The sequence below is a fragment of the Rhinolophus ferrumequinum genome, chromosome 9 (assembly GCF_004115265.2).
Source record: "Rhinolophus ferrumequinum isolate MPI-CBG mRhiFer1 chromosome 9, mRhiFer1_v1.p, whole genome shotgun sequence".
NCBI lineage: Eukaryota > Metazoa > Chordata > Mammalia > Chiroptera > Rhinolophidae > Rhinolophus > Rhinolophus ferrumequinum.
Genome location: NC_046292.1, coordinates 209,026 through 229,960, shown reverse-complemented (window position 1 = coordinate 229,960; position 20,935 = coordinate 209,026). Strand labels below are relative to the sequence as shown.

The 20,935-nt window shown below is 54.8% G+C and overlaps 1 protein-coding gene across 1 annotated transcript; it reads left to right on the top strand.

The window, feature by feature from the left end:
• Window positions 1-6,419: 6,419 nt before the first annotated feature.
• Window positions 6,420-11,978, top strand: HES4 (hes family bHLH transcription factor 4). The gene is made up of 5 exons (XM_033115746.1): window positions 6,420-7,664; window positions 7,747-7,842; window positions 7,945-8,032; window positions 8,127-9,611; window positions 10,941-11,978. The coding sequence occupies exons 1-4, from the start codon at window positions 7,557-7,559 to the stop codon at window positions 8,510-8,512; spliced, it is 678 nt and encodes a 225-aa protein (XP_032971637.1). The 5' UTR covers window positions 6,420-7,556; the 3' UTR covers window positions 8,513-9,611; window positions 10,941-11,978.
• The last annotated feature ends 8,957 nt before the right edge of the window (window positions 11,979-20,935 follow it).

Below are 20,935 nucleotides of genomic sequence, written 5' to 3'. Positions count from 1 at the left end.
CTTGCAAGTTGGGAAAAAAAAAACGCTGAATATGAATCTTGACCATTCCATGTCCCCCCCAAAAAAAACTCACAGGGCACCAAAATTGTTAACACACAAGAAAAAACCAAACTGATTTTTAACTTCTTTTTATTATTTTAAGTTTATATCTTGACTCATTCCTTGCATAAATAATGTTGGTATTATAAAAAGAAAACCACCAGCATTTTTTGAAACAATAAAAAAGAACATGCAGAATGTTAAAATCCCTCCAACCCCCCTCAGATGACCATTATTAAACATGGTTTCTATGTCTCCTGACTTCTTCCCCCCCCCTTTTTCTGCCTTCCCCCGCGCACTCGGATTCAAGCTGCTGTTTCTCAGTCTAGTTGTGTAGGACACATCTCCTTGGCCCCTGCTGGTATTATGAGCCTTGCGCTCCCCCCAGCTCAGGCAGTCGGTTGTCAGTCATCAATCCGCCGCTCACAGCAGCTCACAACAGCTCTCGCCAGCTGCCAGCCAGCCACTCACGCTGGCCACTCACAGTGGCCACCGGCCGCTCCTGGCAGCACACGGCAGCCCACCGGCGACCTTGCTGTTAGGAGCACGGAGCTCCAACCATGTGAGCCACCGGGCCAGCCCTCTCCTGACTTCTTTTTTTTTTTTTTTCCTGACTTCTTAATACTGACATTTAGTACTAGAATCTTCCCTTTCTGTTAGTTACTTCATCCCATGTCACCAATTGTCCTTCTGCTTTTGACAGGAGGAACTAAATACAAAGGCATTAAGGAGGCAAACTGACAGAACCTAGGGCTCACCTGTCAGTTTTCTGGGGCTGTCATAACAAATTACCACAAACTGGTGGCTTAACACAACAGAAATTTATTCCCTCACAGGTCTGCAGGCCAGAGGTCCGAAATCCAGGGGGACTAAATGACCAGGATTGTCAGGCTGGTGAAAAATAATCTTACTTTATGTGGCTTACAGAAGACAAGAATCATTTGAAATATAAGAATGCAGGAAATTTGAAAGAGGATGGAAAGAAACATACTATACAAATGTTAACCAAAAGGAAGCAGATGTGGCCACTTAACAATTTTATTAATATATTAATAAAGAAATCTTATAGGCAAAGTTTACTGGAGACACAGAAGGTCGCATAACAATAGGTTTTCACCTTCTCAGTAGAAGGTTGTGTACACCTAATAACATAGCCACAAAATATTTAAATTCTAGTCATAAACCTTACTATCCTATTTGTGAAATTACAACAGCCACTTATAAAGGGGCCTTTGGTTAATATTGGGGCATAGTTACAAACTAACTTAAACTTCCTGAAACCTTTAAAACAGCATCTATGACTTTTTTTTTATTGGCTTATTAATTCATTCATCTGGTATTTTTTTTAAAAGATTTTATTGGGGAAGGGGAACAGGACTTTATTGGGGAACAGTGTGTACTTCCAGGACTTTCTTCCAAGTCAAGTTGTTGTCCTTTCAATCTTAGTTGTGGAGGGTGCCGTTCAGCTTCAAGTTGTTGTCCTTTCAGTCTTAGTTGTGGAGGGCGCAGCTCAGCTCCAGGTCCAGTTGCTGTTGCTAGTTGCAGGGGGCACAGCCCACCATCCCTTGCAGGAGTCGAGGAATTGAACTGGCATCCTTGAGGTTGAGAACCCACTGGCCCATGTGGGAATTGAACCGGCAGCCTTCGGAGTTAGGAGCATGGAGCTCTAACCACCTGAGCCACCGGGCTGGCCCAGCATCTATAACTTTTAATATAGCTGATTGTATTTTCAGCCCTTCAAATGTACAACAGAAGCAGCAACTTTCCCCAGAAACCTGTGTAGTCCTGGCACCTGTGCCTGCCCATCGGGGTCCAAGGCACATGGCTACAGCCTACCGTCCTGCCACCGGCCATGATGCCACCAGCGCCAGAGGGATCTACACAAACCTTCCACAGGCTGCCTGGCCGTCAGTGACAGGTGCTCTAAACACTGGCTCCCTCTTGGCGCCTTCCCTGTCCCTCCTTCCTGCCCCTCAAGCACTTGGCTCCAACACAGGGGCCTCCTTGCTGTGCTTGGGGGCCACCAGGCACACTCTAGGCCCTGGCCCCTAGCACTGCTCTCCCTCTTCCTGGACCACTCCCCGCCCCCCCATATCTCCATGGCTCAGGTCCCCCACCCCTCAAGTCTCGCTGAAAGGTTAGGTCCAGGCCAGGCCTTCCCTGACCACCCCTGGCTTTGTTTCTTTACACAGCACTATTACCTTCTACAAACCACGCAGTTTACATATGGCTGCTGTTCTTACCAGGATGCTCATGGCAGAGGCTGCCCGTGAAAGATGCAGAGGACACATGTACGCACGAGTGAAATCAAATGTGAAAATGTGCTGGATCTCAAAACCTGATCTTTCATCACACTCGCCTTCCTACCTCTTCCACTTAAAATCATAAACCTAAACACTTTATTGAGTAGCATCTGAACTCAATCTGAGATGACATTCCGAACTCTAAACACTGTGTGACTTACTTTTGCAACTTGAATGAAGTATGGACACACAGCAGACGGCCACAAGTCATTGCAGTCTGCTGGATGCCCACCTGTGTAGCACCTGTGGGACCATCACCACACCCAAAGCCGTGTGTCCTCTGTCTGCTCAGTCCTCACTCTCAGAGGACCACACACAGCTTCTTGCTGGTTCTAGAAGCAGTGTTGCTTTCAAGGACCTGGGCATTCCAGTTGCTGAGCCCCAGAGCCTGGGGTGGGGGTGGGGGGACCAGGACTGACTTGTCTACCTGGGTCCTTCTTTGTGACAGGGACCCCACTTCACAAAGGCACGGGTCTCACAGCTCAAGATCTTCCACCCTTCACAAGACTCAGCTCATCTCTTTGCTTTCATTCGAATCAAGTGAGGATGACGAAGGAAGAGGAGGGAGGGAGGGAGTGTGAGGGAACAGACACAGTGGCAGGCCAGATAGGAGGGGAAGTGATGTCAGGGGACACGGAGAAACCTGGGTCTCATCATCCAGGGATCTGAGGGGCTGAAGGGGAGGGGAGGGCAGGGCATGAGCTGCAAGTCTGGGAAGTGGCCAGAGGGGGAGAACCACGAGGCTGTGCAGGAATTACAGTTATGAGAAAGGATGAGGCCCAGGGAGTGAGTGGCCGGCCAAGGGGAGAAGGGCAGGACCACTGCCGGGGACAGGAAGTCCAGCAGCTCGGATTGTGAAATCACCAAGAACTATGGCAGTAGCAGTTGGGGAAGGAGACAAGGATCTAGGAGTAACATCTTGAGGAAATGAGCGGAGACACCCAAGGCGAGGTCTAACAGTATGAGAGTCAAAGCTGGGGATTTCTTGGTGGAGAAGAGATGGGTCTGGAAGTACCACGGAGGGGACAAGGGAGCTCCCCTCTGCCCAGGTGCAGTGGCCCAAGAAGAGTGGAGAGAAGAGCAGACCCAAGGGTCCGTGGGGGAGGAGGCATCCAGGCAGACAGGGGCTGCTGGAAGGTGGCGGGATAAGACTTCCCAAATGCAGGGAAGTGTCAGCACTCAGATTTTGGTGGAAGATGTTGACAACGCCCAGATCACGGGAAGTGCCATCATTCATCAGGTGTCAGGGTGCTACTCTCGCTGGACAGTCTCAGGTGGCTGAGGGAAGGTGTGGTGGTCCTATAGCCTGAGGGTGGAAGAGCCCCCTCAGCCATGGGGGTGGGGACTGTACTCGATCCTCAAAGGTTGTCATGGCCTCTGCCTGGGCCCCAGGAATCTGGCCCCCTCATCCTGCATCCTGGATTCCTTGGGCCCTGGCCTCTGCCACTCTACGATTCCAGCTGACACTGGTGAACACTCAGCACCTAGTTCCCCTTCTCCAGGAGGGATCCTGCAACGCTCCAGCCTGGTCCCCTGACAACTCTGGTCCCAGCTGCCCATGCCACAGGCTGCTGCCTTTTAGCCAGAGGGGAGATAACAGATTCTAAGGAAGGTATGGGAAAGTGGGAGCAGGTGGTAGTCTCCAATGCCTGGAGTTTATGTGCCAGTGGAATGTTGAGGGGACAGGGAAATGTAGTGCCACCCCATGTCAGAAGTTGGGAGGAAGGTGTGCAAAGACAGCACTTGGCAGGCCCCTCAGGGACATTGGCTGGATATTGTGTGGAATGCTGGCACGGTGGCCAGATCTAAGGACACCGGCCCAAGCTTGGGGCCCCCTTCTGGCCTGGAAGATACCTCTGTCTTTCCCCACAGACTTTCCTGACTCAGCCCTCCCACCTCAACTCCCCTCCATGGCCAACAGTAGGCCCTGGAGATGCCCCTGGGTCACCAGCCATCTGGGGTTTGGCCCACTCAGGCCTGGAGGACAGACAGCTGGCTTTCGATGGTTCCCTGAAAGCACCTCATCAGATGGAAAGACAGAGCTCAAAGTCACCGAGCCTCTGAAAATGCTGGAGAAAGACAGGGAGGAAGGGGTAGTGGGAGGGAAAGGCCACTCTTCCTGGGTCCAGGGCTTGGTCCATCAGTTAGTTATTCTGGTTACTGCTGCTGCAGAACAGACAAGCCCAAAATGTCATAGTAAAAACTGTCCTATTCTGTGCACTGAGAGTTGGAACAGAGCAGGGGCAGCTGAGAAGGTATGAAGTGGGTGGCTGGGCAGCTGCAGGCTGGGATCATCCAGGGGTATGTCACTCACGTGTCTGGCAGCTGAGACCTCAACAGGGATGCCAGCTGCCATGGTTATCCCAAGCCTCTCAGGGCCACTTTGGGATCCCTCACAGGGTGGCATCTGGGTTCTGAGAGTGGCCCAAGGGAGCAAGGTGGACATACGGCATTTTTCAGATCCAGCCTCAGAAATGCTAGTGCCCCTGTGCTTGCTGGTCATTGTTGTCACAGTCTTATCAAGGACACTCCATAAGGGCACGTGGAGTGGAAGAGACTCTTGTGTCCATCTTTGGAAAATGCACTCTGCCCACCAGTGTCTCAGAACCATTTCCCCACTGCAGCCCAGAACCCTCCTACAGACCCAAGAGCCCCGTGGGACCCACTAGAGACTAAGTCCAGATGTGAAAGCCAGAGAGCAGAGGGATGGTGGCCTGGAGATACATACAGTGGGGGTGCAGCCCTGGGGGAAAGACACTTGGGGGTGTAGGTGACGACCCTGGGGAAGGAGACAAGGAACCAGGAGTAAAGCCTTAAGGAAATGAGGGGAGACCCCCCGGGGTCGTGTGACCTAGAGGGCTCCTTGCTGGGGCTGGGACTGCGGGGCCCAGACACCGGACTCTGAAGATTTTGGGTGGGAGGCACTCCTCCCTCTCTGGAAGATGTGTGAGCATGAGTGTAAGGAGCACGCAGACGGGAGGAGTACAGGCAGCTCCTCCCTGCCTCAGTCTCCCCTCTGCTCAATCCTCTCCCTCCGGCTTCCGCTTCCGCTTCCCGGACGGTGACAGCTGTAGCTGACATATACCCAGTTCCACGCACTTCCAAAGTGGGATCTCATTCATCCTTCCAATAACCCTGGGATAAACAAAGATTAACTATTGTAAGGTGAGGAAACAGGTACATCTGACAACTGTGAGGGAAAGAATGGTCAGGAACATGGTTCCTCAGGCCTGTCCTTCCAGTCCGAAGCCCCAGCCTGTCTGGTCTCCGCGGGAGGCTGGGGGCGGTCCAGAGCCCACCCAGACCGTGGCCCAGCGCCCTGGCCCTCGCTGGGCTCTGAAGGCTCAGGTCTGCAGTTTGCCGCGATGACTCCTTGCGGAGGGAGGAGGCCCCCTTGGCCACTGGGGGCGCTCGCGGGCGGGGATGGGGGCAGAGTGGGGGCCCCACTGTCGGGGGGATCCGAGCGGCCCTAGCGCCGGACCAACCAGTGTTGCCAGGACTTTCTGTGCTGGCAAAGTCCCCTCCGCAGATCCTGGCCGACCCCTGCGGCTTTCCAGCGCCTATCCCCTAATCCACAAGCCCCTCGGGGGCGGGCTCACCTCGGTGAGTGACAGCTTGGCCTTGAGACCGGTCCCGAGGCGCGCACCCCTACGTGGACGCGCGTGTGTGGCATGGAGGATCTGAGCCGCCTCCCGCTCCACCTGGCGCCCTCGGGGGACCGCGGAGGGATCGGTTTAATTCCAGGATACGAGGGAGGTGGTAGGTACCATACTTGGCACCAGACTAGGGCCCGACTTGGGACCTGTCTCTCACAACGGAATGGGTATTTTGTTTGTTTGCCGTCGCTTCCCGCGCGGGATTTGAAGCTCCAGGACAGGCTTCCCCAGCCTGAACGGCAGATGGGGCCCTGTGGGCCTCGGAAACATCTATGGGATGGGCACCGGCTGCAGCCAGGCCGTGGTGGGGAGGGGCCCCTGAGGACTCAAGACTACCGTGCCCCGTGACGTAATTCAAAATGAAAGCATCAAACACGAAATAAGCAACGTCCTTTTACCCACTGTGCAACTTTGAAATGAATAAATCTTAACAATTGTCCCTCATTTTTTTGTGAGCCCTACTTTGCTGGCGCTGACCTGATGTAAGGTAATCTAGAAGGATGTGACATCACCAGCCCCATGATGTTATCCCACCTGGCTTGTGTCGTCATCCACCTTCACTCTGAGACATCACCTCCGATTATCTGGTGACATCGCAAGTCTGTGACATTCTTACATTGTCCCATGACGTCATCCTGCCGGACTGGTGACATCACTTTACCTGCCTTGCCGGTATCACCCTCACTGGTTTTAAGTCATCATTTAATTGTGCTGTGATGCCGCCCTGACTGCCTCGTGACCTTGTCCAGCCGACCTCCCTCCTGTCCAGTGGCTGGTGTTCCACGTCCACAGTGTCACAGGTCTTGCCTAGATGCTGCAGGCGGTGGGGGTCCCCGGAGACTGAGCACGCGCGGCAGGTCCCATTCCGAGGCTGTGTAGAGGCCCTAGGCCCGGGCGGGGACCGGGGACGGCGGGGGAGGAAGGAGGCGTGTTGGCCGAGGGTCGCCCACTCCTTGAGGGCGCCTGACTCGGTTCCCCTCATGAATTTTCCTCTCCGATTTCCCGCGCCGCCCGCGTTGAGCTCTGCGCCCTACTCCGCCCTGGGCCCAGCTCAACCTGAAGGTGAGCCTCGCGACTCCGCCCAGCCCGGGGGGTCCGCGGCCCGGGCTAGCCGGGAAAGGCCTCTTCCTGGCGCGCCCCTCGGAACGCGGCGGCGATGGAGGCGGCGCGGTGATTTTCCCGCCTCGTGCAGGCGGTGCCAGCGGCGGGCGCGGGCGGGGTGTTCCAGCTTCCCTTTGTCGCCCGCGGGCTTGGTGGGCCGGGAGCCGACGCGTGACTGACAGTTGTCGGGGGCGGTGGCCGGGGGCGGGCGGCTCCGCGCGCGGTTGGGGGAGTGAGGGAGGAGCGCAGCCGCTCATTGGCTGGCGCGAGTGTGGGAAAGAACGCGGAGCCCAGTTCACACACCCCGCGGCCGCTCTTCTTTAAATAGCCAGGAGGCTGGCTACCCGCGCGGGCCTGACGCCTGGGACCCGCTAGATAGGGACAGGGGACGCCGCGTGCTCTCCCTCGGCCCTTGGCGGCACGCTCCGCTGGGCCCCGGGAGGCGCGGGGGCGCACCATGCCTGCAGACACAGCGGGGAAGCCGAGAGCTTCGCCGCTGGCAGGAGCGCCGGCCAGCGCCAGCCGAACCCCAAGCAAGCCCCGGAGCGCGGCTGAGCACCGAAAGGTGAGACGTGGAGGGGTGTGGGTTGGGGGGGTGTGGGTTGGGGATGGACCCACGCTGGACTGAGCCACTGCCCGACCCGCAGTCCTCCAAGCCGATCATGGAGAAGAGGCGCCGAGCGCGCATCAACGAGAGCCTTGCTCAGCTCAAGACCCTCATCCTGGACGCCCTCAGGAAAGATGTAAGTTGTGGGTGGGGGGTGAGATCGAGGCGCCGAGGCGAGGAGCCGGGAGTTTGGGGGCTCTACTGGACTGCAAGCTGCCCATACCGGCCCTGCCCCCAGAGCTCCCGCCACTCGAAGCTGGAGAAGGCCGACATCCTGGAGATGACCGTGAGGCACCTACAAAGTTTGCGGCGCGTGCAGGTGACAGGTGAGGCGCGGGCGGCAGCCGCGAAGGGGGGGCGGGGAGGAGCGCCAGACCACTGCCGCGGGCACCGACCACCTGTTCCCTACTGCCCCCGCAGCCGCGCTCAGCGCGGACCCCGCTGTCTTGGGAAAGTACCGCGCCGGCTTCAACGAGTGTCTGGCCGAGGTGAATCGCTTCCTGGCCAGCTGCGAGGGCGTCCCGGCCGACGTGCGTTTTCGCCTGCTCAGCCACCTGGCGGCCTGTCTGGGCCAGCTGGGGCCCTCGCGCTGCGCGGCCCCACCGCCCCCAGCTGCAGAGGTTCCGGCGCCCGAGGCCTACGTGGGCCGCCAGCCGCTGCAGGCATTCGATGGCCCCTTCCCCCTGCTGCGCCCCGGGGCCACCTTCGCGCTGCCGCTCCTGCCTGGCCTGACTCGGGCGCCCCACGCGGCCCCCAGGGCGGGGCCGCAGAGCCCCGGCGTGCCCTGGAGGCCGTGGCTGCGATGAGACCGCGGCCCTCGGACTGTGGCGGAGGCCGCCCCGTCCTAGGGCCGCGGCCTTTACTGAGACTGTTCCAGGGAATATTTATTTCCAGAGGCCGCGTCGAGAGTTTTGTTTGTTTTTGTCTTTTCTGTGAAGTGTAGTCCTGTAGCGCCTGCGGCTATGGTCCCTAGCGGTGGGAGGTGGGGGGTGGAGTGTCTGCTGGTCCTGGTGCCTGGTCCCGCCCCTTCCCAGGCCCCGCCCCCGCACCCCGCCCAGCAGGTGCGCCACCGCGTAGGTCCGTCCGCCGGTGGCGTTTGCCAGCACCTGCGCAGGAGCCAGCGACCCGCCTTGAGGTGGGGGTGCGAGGTTCCTCAGGAGGTTCAGGCTGGAAGGTGACAGTATCCATTTTTCAGAATGCATCCGTATTGGGATGCTCTCGTGCAGCCTCACTGGGCAAGTTCTTTTCAAAGCATCTTTCCACTCCCACTCCTGGGGACCCTAGACGGTGGAGACGTGTCTTTTCACGTTGTTGGCCCCGGGCCGCTGAGCTGTGCTGAGGGGTGAACATACCCTGAAGCTTCCGTTCTGGACTGGTCCACCTCCTGCTTTGTTCTTACGGTTCGGAACCAGGCCGCCTGTGTTCCCACCCACCCACCCCAGGCCAGCGTCTGCCCTGGAGGGAGGTGCCAGCAGGAGAGGGCATCAGAGTCTCCAAGGCAGGGGACTGGGGCGAGGCTGGCACAGGGCGCTTTATGCTGGGGCTCAGGGGTTGCTCTCCCACCAGGGTCCAGTCCTGTGTGGCCGGCCCTGCCCTGGGAGGGGAGAGCCTCCTAGCGGCAAGGGACTGAGATTTCATCTGTCCGTGCTTGTCCTGAGTACCTGCTATGTGTCAGCGCTACCATACCAGGCAGCAAAACTAGGCGGCATTGGACATTGGCCCTGGAGTCACTATCCTGCAGTCCCAGGTGTCTCCCAGTTGCTGCTGGGGGCTGGGCTCCAGGTGCAATGAGGGGGGATGGGAGTTACACAAGCCGAGACTGGAGTGTGTCATGCTGAGCACCCCTGAAATCGAGCCAACATCCGTTTCCCAGCCACCAGACAGGACCCATCAAGGAGGAGGAGGGTGAGTCACTGCCAGAGGCTGTTCTGCTGTCCTCCAACTGCTTCCGCATCTGTGCCATGAGCAGGGTTCACCTGGGCCCTCCTGGATGAGGCCATGCTCACCTGGCAGGGACCTCCAAGTCCCCACTAACAGCCACCCCCTGCTCTCTGGCTGCCATCTATTTCCCTGAGCGTCCAGGGCCTGGGTCAGTGGTCCTGGATGGTGGCAGCAATGTGGGCCAGGTGTGCACCCTTGGACAGATACACTCAGTGGCCCTGTCCCTGGGAGGCCCTCCTGAGCAGGAGCCTTGCAGAGGGTCTGTACTGGGGAGCTGGCAGCTCAGTGTGGCTGGGGGAGGGGAGCTGCTTAGGGAGGGCTTCAGTGCAGAAGGGGGTAGGGGGGCCTGGGGCTTTGTGAAGCCATTGGGGATAGTCAGGGCCTACTCAGAGCTGAGCCCCACACGTCCTGCAGGAAAACGAGGGACCTCCCCTCCTGTGTAGTCAAAGGGAGAAGGGCCCCTGGGAAATCTCTTGGAACTTGGGTCATCATGCTGTCCCTCCTCCCACAAGAGTGCAGCACCAGCTCTAGACCAGACCCCTGGCCTCCAGTCCCCTCCCTGCCCCCCAACCCTAAAACCCCCCTCCTGTCTGCCCCCACCCCATCTTACTCCCTGTTCTCCATAATCGTCATCGTTCACACAGTTGCCAAAAGGATCTTTGCAGCCAGGACACCCTCAGCCCTCAGGGACCCCTCAGGCTCTGGGGACCACACAATTCCTCACACAGGCAAGCTCCTTCCCAGCTCTGTCCCTTGGTACTCAACCTTCCCCTGGAATTCTCTCCTCACTTTCCCACCTCTGTGGCCTCTAGAGGCCAGGGCCATGTCTGTTCCTCACCTCTGTCCCTAGCACCCTCGTGGAACAAATGAGCTGTTCCATACTGACCTAATTCATTAATTTGAGTGAAAGATGGAGCCGGGAGATTTCGGGAGAGGTGTAGTCCTTGGTTAGATCAGAGAGGTCTGAGGAAGCACAGCCCTGCCTGAGGTTGGGCCCCTATGGTGAGGGGCTGTCTCAGCCCCCTCCCCAAGCTGCCCCTTCCACGCTCCTCCCCACACCCAGCATGGACATCTGCTCAGGCCAGTGGAGAGCTCGAGCGGACCCCGTCAAGGGCTTTTCTACAGGCCCAGTGGTGGGAGCTATGGCCCAAAACATGGGGTACTCCCCTTACACTGGGGTCTCTTCCTCCTCCCCACTCTTCCACCCATTCCTGCCTGTCCCCTGCTTCCCATGGGCTCTGGGTCATACTCCTTACCCCCACCCCTATTTTTATCTTGGCTTTTGTCTTGCAGACACTTCCTATTGAGTCATGGATGAAGCACCTTCTCCTGGCCCGGCCCTGTGTGTGTGGGGCGGTGGGGGGGTTGAGAATCAGGACTTTCTCCTCCTGGGGGAAGACCTGCTGGTCACTTCCCCTCTATGGCAGGCGGAGTCCTGTTCATCTTTGGCCTCCTTCCAGCCCATTCTGCAAAGACCAAGGGTCAACAAATGTTTGTGGAATGCAAGTGCACAGTCAGCTGACCTACCAGCCTCTGTGGGTGTGACAGCCCTGCCATCTGGGTCCGTCTGTCTGCCTGTGGGGCCAGGGCTTGGAGACCGGACAATGACAGCAAATCATAGGTGTTTGAAATCTGAAGAAAGAATTGGTCTCCATGGTGACAGAAGTCAGCCTGGCCAGGCCCTTGAAACTCAGGGTGGGGTTGGGCCTGCTTGGAGCCCTGGCTTGTGAGGCCTGAGGCTTTGGGTCCCCACCAAAGCTCCTTGGTCGCCAGCAACCTCCTGCCCTCCCCGACACCCTGGCTCCCTGTTGCTGTGCCCACTGCTGTCTCTGCTTCTTTAAGGAGGGGCTCTCCCTGTCATGGGATGCAGCCTCGGGCAAGGAGCAGGCCCTGGGCTCCTCCCAGGAGGCCCCCAACAATGCCTGTCCTGGGATGCAGCCTTGTGAATGTACCCAAGTTGCCTGTGTGACCCATGGGGTTCTGCAGAATTGATACAATGTGTCATTGAGATGAGGTTGCTAGGGCAGCCTGCCTCTGTCTGTCCGTCTGTTTCTCTCACATTCACTCAGGGGGAGACCAGATGTGCTTTGCTGTGGAGAGGCCAACATTTGGCCCTGGGGCCTCCGAGTGCGGCTTTCTGAGAGACCCTGAACCAGGCCCACCCAGCAGAGCCTCCTCCCAACTCCTGGCGGTCAGAAACTGAGATAGTAAATGTTTGTTGTTTTAAGCTGCTACATTTTAGGTTAATTTGTTATGCAGCAATAAATTACAGTAAATCTTATGTAAGATTCAAGATAAATATAAATAACAATAGCAATAAAGAAACAACTAACGAACTAACATGCCCATGGTCACCTAGGGCTCACCACCACTTGCGGTCATGATGATGGTTAGGGAAGAGGTGGTGTGAGGACTGGAATGGGGTGGGAGTAAATCCAGAAACAGTTCTGCAGCTGTGGTTTGTAGACTGATTTGGAGGTGGTTTCTCAGTGAGCCCGACCTGGGTGGAGCCCCTGCCGTGCTACTGTTCACCAGCCACAGCCCGTAGCCACAGGTGCGGGAGACACTCCATGCGGAGACCCCAGTGTCCACCGCCCTAGGTGGGCCTGGCCTCAGCTGGCCCAGCGACCCTCAGCACAGACACTGACATGCCCGGACCCCGCTGACCGTTTCTGCAGCCTGGTATCCATAGTTACCAAAAGCACCTGGCTGCCGTTGCCCCAAAGGTGTCACTTTCTGGTGCCCACCTGGCCCTGATACCCACCTGGTTACTTGGTGGTGTTGGGCTCACGTCTTGGGCCCCCACTGCGAGTGAGGGGTCCTTCCTGATGTCTGTGTGGGGGGTGCTGACTTAGCGAAATGTAGAAGGTCAGCGTTGGAAGCTGAAGCCCTATGTTCAGCCCTTACCAACCTGAGCTTACACAGCGAGGGAGGTGCACACACCTCAGCCAGCAATAGCTTTCCACTTCTGCAGTCCAATCCTTACCCACATAGTGGACCCAGAGCAGGGACCTCCCTAAGACATGGCTGTCCAAGCCAGAGTCTGGTGGGGGAAGGGCTTCCCCATGGCTCCTTCCAGTACCCCTTGCTCTGCCTAGCACAGTGAGGGGAAGGGCGCAGCAGCCCCAGATGTGGGGAGGTGCCATTGTCCTCTCCTGGCCCCCACCCCCAACCCCACCCCGCAACCTCTGAGCTGACCACAGCCTGGGCCAAACACCCACACCCAGAGGGCCTGAGCACCCCCAACTCCTGACCCTGCCTTCCCACTGTCTCCCAGGGCCCCAGGCCCTGGACATCAGCTCTCCCTGCCAAGCCAGGATCAGAAAAGTGTTATGAAGGCCCTGGCCAAGCTCGTTCCTCTGTCCGGGCCCAGAGGAGACTGGCCCCTAATGAAACGCTAGGTGGGATGGTGGTGCTGCCGTTTCCTCCAGGAATATGTCCCGAGGAACTTGGTCTGCTAACCTACGAGTTGAGGGTAACCCCGACTGGAGCTGAGCCACTCGGACTTGGCAATCTTTGGCCAGACTTTTCCTGATCAGAGACCAGGTGCTCTGGACGGACTGAATCCCCTGACAAATGCATCACCCCCAAGGTGACGGTGTGAGGAGGTGGGGCCTTTGTGAGGTCATGAGGTCATGAGGTTGGGGCTCGGGACACAGGTCAGACTTGCTGGCTCTCTGCCACGTGAGGACACATAAGGAGGCGGCCCTCACCAAAACCAGACAGTGCAGGCACCAGATGTTGGACTTGCAGCCTCCAGGACTGTGAGAACTCCTTCTCTGTGGTTGATAAGCCCAAACAGACTGAGATACAGGGCTTTGTGCTACCAGCCGACTGCAGGCTAAAGCTTCGGGTGGCTGGGCTGAATCTCCATTGTGCATGTGGCCCCTCTCTGGCACTAGGCCACATGTGGGGACTTTCCCCAGGGCACAGGCACACACAGCCAGGGGGCGGGGCCTGAGGACCTGCAGGAGCCTGGATAACCCCCCGTGAGCCTTACCCTCAGACTCCAATTTGACTTCCTGTCCAAGTCCAGCAGGGTGGGGAGACAGGCTGCACCCAGCACACGGCCTGGAACCCTGGGGAAAGCCTGGGCCACCCAGCCTGGAGCTTGGGAGCGCGTGGGGTGAATTAAAGTGCCTCTGACGTTCCAGTCCCCCTGGCGTGTGGTGCTCAGGGCCCGTGCTCTGACTTTATCTGTGTGTGTGACCAGGCCGTGGGTTTCTTGGCTGCTACCCACTGGAGTCACAGGTGCACAGCCCTCTCAGGTCCATGATGTGGTGTTGAGGGAAGTTTGGAGGATGTGGGGGAAGGGGAGCAGTTACCACCCATTCCTGGAGCTCCACCTGCCTCTGCGCGCCCAGGAATCAGCCCACTCAAACTAGGCTCACCTGGGCAGGTAAGTGAGGCCAACAAACATACAGATCCAGAGGCACAGTCATGGAAGGGTGAGATGCAGAGTCGGACACAGAGACCCCCGCAGAGACACAGACTCAGACCCCTTCAGTCTGCTCTGTGTCTGGGAAGTCCACAGACACATCTCTTGCACCCACTGCTGCAGCCTCATGCTCAGGTTAGCACACGAGTGTTTCAGGGAAGGCTTCCAGCACTGCCTGGGGATGACCCTACTTCTGTTGTCACTTAGTTGTGTGACCTTGGGCAAGTCACAGAATCTCAAATGTAACATGGGATTCGTAATACATCTGCCTTAGTGCCGGGTGGGTGAGACAATCAAATAAGATAAATTATCTGTGTGATTTACAATTGCTTTCAGCCAAGATTGATTAGCTGGGTCAGATTTACCGCCTGCTTTAGTCAACTAAAAACACTAGCAAATATATATGCAATAGCACGCAGTGAAAGACAGAGGTCCCTGAGAAGTGGAAAGCAGATGAAGGGAGCCATGTATCGCCCAGGCTGAGTCCTTAGAGAGGGCTTCCAGGCCATGGTGCAGACACAGGGGAGCCGGGGAGAGCAGGCAGCCTCCCTGAGCTGAAGAGCTGAAGGTGACAGTTGGGGGAACCAGTGCAGCTAGACTTCATAGGGCAGAATATCAGAGAGAAGAGGGATGCCAGATAGAGAGTTCCAGAGAACTGCAGAGGCCCCTCAAGTCTGATTGGAGCTGCTTGTGAGGGAACTCCTGGGAAACCAGGAAGGAACCACCCAAAAGGACTAGAGGTAAATGTCCTCTGAGTTCACACAGGATCAGACCTAGTCTCAGGTCTCCACCAGCCAGGATGGAAAACCTCATAATTCACAGGGCTCAGAAGGGCCTTGGCCCAGTAGTGAGGAACAAGTAGCTGCAGACTAAGTGCCATTCCAGTCTTGCCTAACAAAGTTTATAAACAAGCCCTGAAAGCATCAAACTGCTTCTAAGTAATTCAACCACACCCAAAACAAAGCTCAAGAATATTCACAGGAATACAAAAATATCCAGCCCCCAACACATTAAATTCACAATGTCTAACATCCAGTAAAAAATTACCAGGCATACAAAGAGGCAGAAAAATATGACCCAGAAGGAGGAGAAAAATAAATCAATTGGAAACAACCCAGAAATGTCACAGAAGATAGAATTAGCAGACAAGGACGTTGAAACAGTCACTACAGCCTCAATTCATGTGTTTCATTCAGAGGGAAGACTGAATGTGTTAGAGACATTGAAGGTACAAAAAGCCAACTGAACTTCTAGAGGCGAAAATTACAATGTCTGATATGAAAACTATATGGGAAGGATGGGAAGAAATAACAACATTTGAAGAAATAATAATTGACTGGAATTTTCCGATCTTGATGTAAACCATACACCAACAGATCCAAGAAGCTCAATGAAACTGAAGCACAAGAAGTTTCTAGAAAACTACATCAAGGAGCATTGTAATCAAACTGCTAGAAAACAGTGATAAGACAATAAAATCTGCTCTCACTACTTCTATTCAACAGTGTAGGAAGTTCTAGCCAGGTCAATTAGGCAAGAAAATTAAACAAAAGACAAGATCAATATTTTAAAAATCAATTGTATTTCTATATACTGGCAACAAACAATCTGAAAATGAAATTAAGAAACCTGTTCCATTTATAATAACATAAAAAAGAATAAAATCCTGGGCCGGCCCGGTGGCTCAGGCGGTTAGAGCTTCATGCTCCTAACTCCGAAGCCTGCCAGTTCAATTCCCACACGGGCCAGTGGGCTCTCAACCACAAGGTTGCCGGTTCAACTCCTCGAGTCCCGCAAGGGATGGTGGGCTCCGCCCCCTGCAACTAAGATTGAACAGGGCACCTTGAGCTGAGCTGCCTCCCGGATGGCTCAGTTGGTTGGAGCACGTCCTCTCAACCATAAGGTTGCCGGTTTCGACTCCCGCAAGGGATGGTGGGCTGTGCCCCCTGCAACTAGCAACGGCAACTGGACCTGGAGTTGAGCTGCGCCCTCCACAACTACGATTGAAAGGACGACAACTTGACTTGGAAAAAAGTCCTGGCAGTACACACTGTTCCCCAATAAAGTCCTGTTCCCCTTCCCCAATTAAAAAATCTTTAAAAAAAAAAAGAATAAAATCCTTAGGAATAAATTTAACAAAAGGAGTGTAAAACTTATACTTTGAACAGTGTTGAAGGAAATTAAAGAACACACAAATAAATGGAAAAACGTTCCATGTTCATGGATCAGAAGGTCTAACATTGTTGAGATGACAATACTTCCCAAATTGATCTCTAAGTTCAACTCAATGGCAACCACATTTCCAGCTAACATTTTTACAGAAATTGACAAGCTCCTCCTGAAACTCATGGAAATTCAAGGGACCCAGAATATCCAAAACAATCTTGAAAAAGAACAAAGTTGGAGGACTCAAGCTTCCTGATTTCAAAACTTACTTCAAAGCTACAGTCATCAATACAGTGTGGTACTAGCATGAGGTTAGACATATTGATTGAGGGAACAGAACTCAGTGATCAGAAATTAGCTTTCACATTTATAATCAATTGATTTTCAACATTAGCCAAGACAATCCAATGGCGGGAATGATGGTCTTTTCAACAAATGGTGCTGGGACTCCTGTGTATGCACGTGCAAACAGTGAAGTTGGACCCCTTCCTCACACTATGCACGAAAATCAACTCACAGTGGATGATACACATAAGTGTAAGAGCTAAAACCACCAAATGATTGGAAGAAAATACAGGAGTCTATCTTCATGATCTTGGGTGGTGAAACATCTTAGGCAAAGACTTCACAAATGTGATATCAAAAGCATAAGTGACAAAAAGTATGTATGTATATAACTGGACTTCATAAAAATTAAAATGTTTTGTGCTTCAAAGGACATTATCAAAAAAGTGAAAAGACACTTTTTGCAAAACATTTGGGCAAGGGACTTGTATTTAGAATATATTAATAACTCTCTCAACTCAATAATAAAGAGACATATAACCCAACTGAAAAATGGGTAAAAAATCTGAATTGACATTTCTCCAAAGATATACAAATGGCCAATAAGCACATGAAAAGATGCTCAAGGTCATGAATCATGAAGGAAAGTCAAGTTAAAACCACAATGTGGTGCCACTATACACCAGGGGTGCCAAAAAAATGTATGCAAGTGGACACTTTGGTCAACGTTGCTCAAGCAGTCGTTTGCCATAATCAGAAGTGTCTGGACGCTGATGGCAACCACTTTGAGCACCTCTTGTAATTGCAGAAGTCAAACGTGACTTGTATTCATCTCTTGTACTGCCCAAACGGGTACATACTGCGTGATCCCATTTATATAATGTTCTAGACAATGCCACCTGACTATAGTGACAGAAAGCAGATTAATGGTTACCTTGTGTGTGTGGGGGAAGGTATTTCCAAGGGCACAGGAACCTTTAGGGGTGATGGTTTCCTGGGGTTGCACATGTCGAAACTTAGAAAATTTTGAACTTTAAATATGTGCAGTGTATTGTATGTACATTATACTCATTGAAACTACTTAAAAAATTAGGTTGGTGCAAAAGTAATTGGGGTTTTTGCAGTTATTTTTAACCTTTTAAACCGCAATTACTTTTGCACCAACCTAAAAATAAAAAGCCCATAATCTGTGGAAAGCATTTAAGACTGTGTCATGCCGGGTAGCATGCGGGGTCTCAGCTCCCGCTCCCCACATAAGAACGCAGGACATGGTGAGGCCAAGAAGGAACACCCATGGAGCCACAGATAGGGGAGTCATACCACTATAGTCTCATTGGCGGCTGGGTTGGAGACACAGGAAGCAGGAGCCACACAATCTGCAATCTGCCGTGCACTTCTCTGTCAACCAACCCCACTTGCTAACTGCAATCCGCACTTGCTGGCTCAGCCACCACCTCCTTGCTAGCCCCCCTTTTTCTGCCAGCGTAGCTACGGCAGTTATATTAGTGGCCAATGGCTCACCGGTTACAGCTGACGGCCAACTAGCCACAGCTGATGGCCATCCAATCACAGTTGTTGGCCATTTACTACCTGAGCCAGCACCCTTCCACGTGAGGCTGAGAGCCTGGAAACTGCACTCCTGGCTCTGTCCCCACAGATGGCCTGGCATGTAATAGCTGCTAGTTGAAAGCTGGCTCTTATGTTTGAGTGCTTACTGTCTCAAGGTCAAGGCTCAAAGGCAGCTACAAGGCTTCGGGAAGGGGTCCTGGCACCTCAAGTAGCGTCCTTCCCCCAAACCCGGGCAGAAGCAGCGGAGCGGTGGCTCTGTTGGCTTCCGGTGGGGTCCTGGTGCCCTCTGGTGGCGATCAGTGGTACCGCAGGCTGCGTTCCCGTTTACCCCTCCCTTTAAGGTCTGGATTCTGCTGCCCACTTCGCCCCCGTCACGTGTCTCCCTGCCCATGCGAACCACCCACCCAATAGCTCTCTTCTCCCAGGGCAGCTGGGGCCATTGCTGCAAGCCCTCCAAACCTCCCCGTCTGGTGGCAGTCCATGCCTGCAGACAGATCCACACGTGAGCACCCCCGGAGCCAGCTGTCCACATGGAAACAAAAATATGTTACACCCCCCCCACCACCACCCACGGAAATCAAGACCAGGTGTGTCGCAGGTCTAATGTGGAAGGTAAAACAATGGAGCTTTACACCACGAGCAAGGCCATCTTCCCAGACTCTCCGTGACTTTGGGGCAGGCAAGTGCTTCAGGACAGAGAAAGTGACAACCATCCAGGAAATTGTTGATAACTTGGGCTGTGTTAAAATGTAACACTTGTTCATCCAAAGACAGAGAGAAAAGGCAAGATGGAGAAAGAACATACTCAAAGTCCAACAATTCCATGAAGATTCCTACCCAGAGTGTGTGGCAGATGCCTACAAATCAATGAGAAAAGTGGCAGAGCACTGAGGAGACACACATCTTCCCAGAAGAAGCCGCACCCACGGCCAGGAACTCCATTCTTCCTAAGGAAATGTGACGTTGAAGTTCGGGCGCTAGCCCCCGAACGCCAAGTGACAGAGAGGCCACCGTGGTGGCCAGGACCAGCAGCACAGATGCACCCTGGGTGTCCTACCGCTGGAGTGAAGGCACAAGCATGGGGACCACGATGGGTCAGGACCTTCTAGAGCTGACCGAGCACAGCCCGTGACCCAGCCACTCCCCACACTGCGTACATAAGTCTACCCGAAGGAATGTTCCAGAATGTTCACAGCATCACTGCTTATAACAGCTGCAAACTGAAAACGACCCAAATCCCCATCCACAGGAAAATGATGCCTCAGCCCCCGGGCCGCCTGGATGAGGCTGCAGGAAGCAGACGGTGAGACAACAGGAGGTGGGTGTGGTCTCTGCCCAGGTCCTGGCCCAGGGATCCCGAAACCCTTGTGGATTCCTAAGTGACGCAAGCACTGGGGGCATCTCTGGTTCTAATGAGGGGACTCTGGGTGGCCCCTGGATGAGGGCTGGTCACAGGACGACAAAGCCCTGAAGCTCGGAATTTTCAGTCCCTCCCCCATCCTCCCTGAGAAGGGAGAAAGCTGGAAAGATGGATCCCAAATGTGAAGAAGGCTCCATGAAACCACAATAGTTCAGGGTGCTCAGAGCTTCGGGTTGGTGAACGGGAGGCAGGGCGAAGACATGGACGCCGCACATCTCTCTCCTGTCTGGACACTCATCTGTGTTCTTCAGCACACCCCTTTACTACAAACTGGGGAATGTCAGTGTTTGCCTGAGTCCTGTGAGCCGTTCCAGCAAATTACTGCTTCTGGGCTCCCTCCTCAGAGAGGTCTCAGCCACCCGGCCACCCCTTCCCTCCACAGTGCTTCCTTCTTAGGATGCGTTGCTATGGAAATGGTATTATTTACCTGTCCATTTAGATGTTTGCTCTCTGACCCCACTACTCCCTCTGTGTGTCCCCAGCAGGGAGGCTGGAGATGTGTGTGTCACACTGACCTGCCCGAGGATGGGCAACACAGCCCCAAGGTCAGGTCAGGATGGCCCGGAGCACCCCCCAGAGCGGGGCCTTTGGGACCCAACCCTGCCACTTATTAGCTGTGTGTCCATGCACAAGTCACTAACTCTCTGTGCCTCACCAAGCTCAACCATGAAAGAAGTGTCCTCCTAGAGCCCCTTCTCGGGGTGGATGGGCTTTTGGAAAAGTGCTCTGGGGGGCCTTTGAGGGGCTGTTCTCCAGCCCACCTATCTCCTCTTGGTGACTGGTTCACCTGGGGGTGGCAGCACCAGACCCTTTCCTAGAGGGACAGACTGCACTGCCATCCCCATCTTGGAACCTAGGTGGGGAGTGACCCACTTTCCTCCTCTGACCCTCCCAGCCCTCCCCAGAGGCCCAGTTGGGGTGCCCGCCACCGAGAACCTTCAATGTCCCCGTGTGTCCCCAAAGCCCCATCGGCAGTTCTGTCAGGGGTGGGGCCAGGTGCGCCCCTTGAATCCAGACCAGGGAAGTGTAAGCCCTGCCCCCCGGGGTCTGTGAGACCCACCTCCAAAGACCTCTAGGAACATTCAGGAATCAGTCATTTCCCAGCTCATCACTCTAACCCTCTCTGTTATGCAGGCGTCAGGGTAAGGCCCTAAGACCAAAGGGCTGGACTGGTTTTTGGGGGCTGCTAGTAGGCGCGGCCGTGGGAGAGGTGAAGTCTGAGCTTCTACAGCGGTGGGGCCGCTTTTCGCAGAAAGGACAGCTGCAGCCAGGAGGCAAGGGCAGGCCCACCTTCAGCCTGGAGAAGGAGGCATGTGCTGCCGACTGCTGGTCAGCATTCTCTGGCTGGCACCGGACCCCGGACCTGACCAGGAAGGCGTCCCTCACGTAGCTGGAGGTCCCTCAAATGCC

Excerpts from the sequence above, each read along its gene's own strand:
- HES4 (XM_033115746.1), top strand. The coding sequence starts at position 7,557 with ATGCCTGCAGACACAGCGGGGAAGCCGAGAGCTTCGCCGCTGGCAGGA. Across the intron at positions 7,665-7,746 it reads GCGCGGCTGAGCACCGAAAG|TCCTCCAAGCCGATCATGGA; the intron begins GTGAGACGTGGA and ends CCCGACCCGCAG. Across the intron at positions 7,843-7,944 it reads TGGACGCCCTCAGGAAAGAT|AGCTCCCGCCACTCGAAGCT; the intron begins GTAAGTTGTGGG and ends CCCTGCCCCCAG.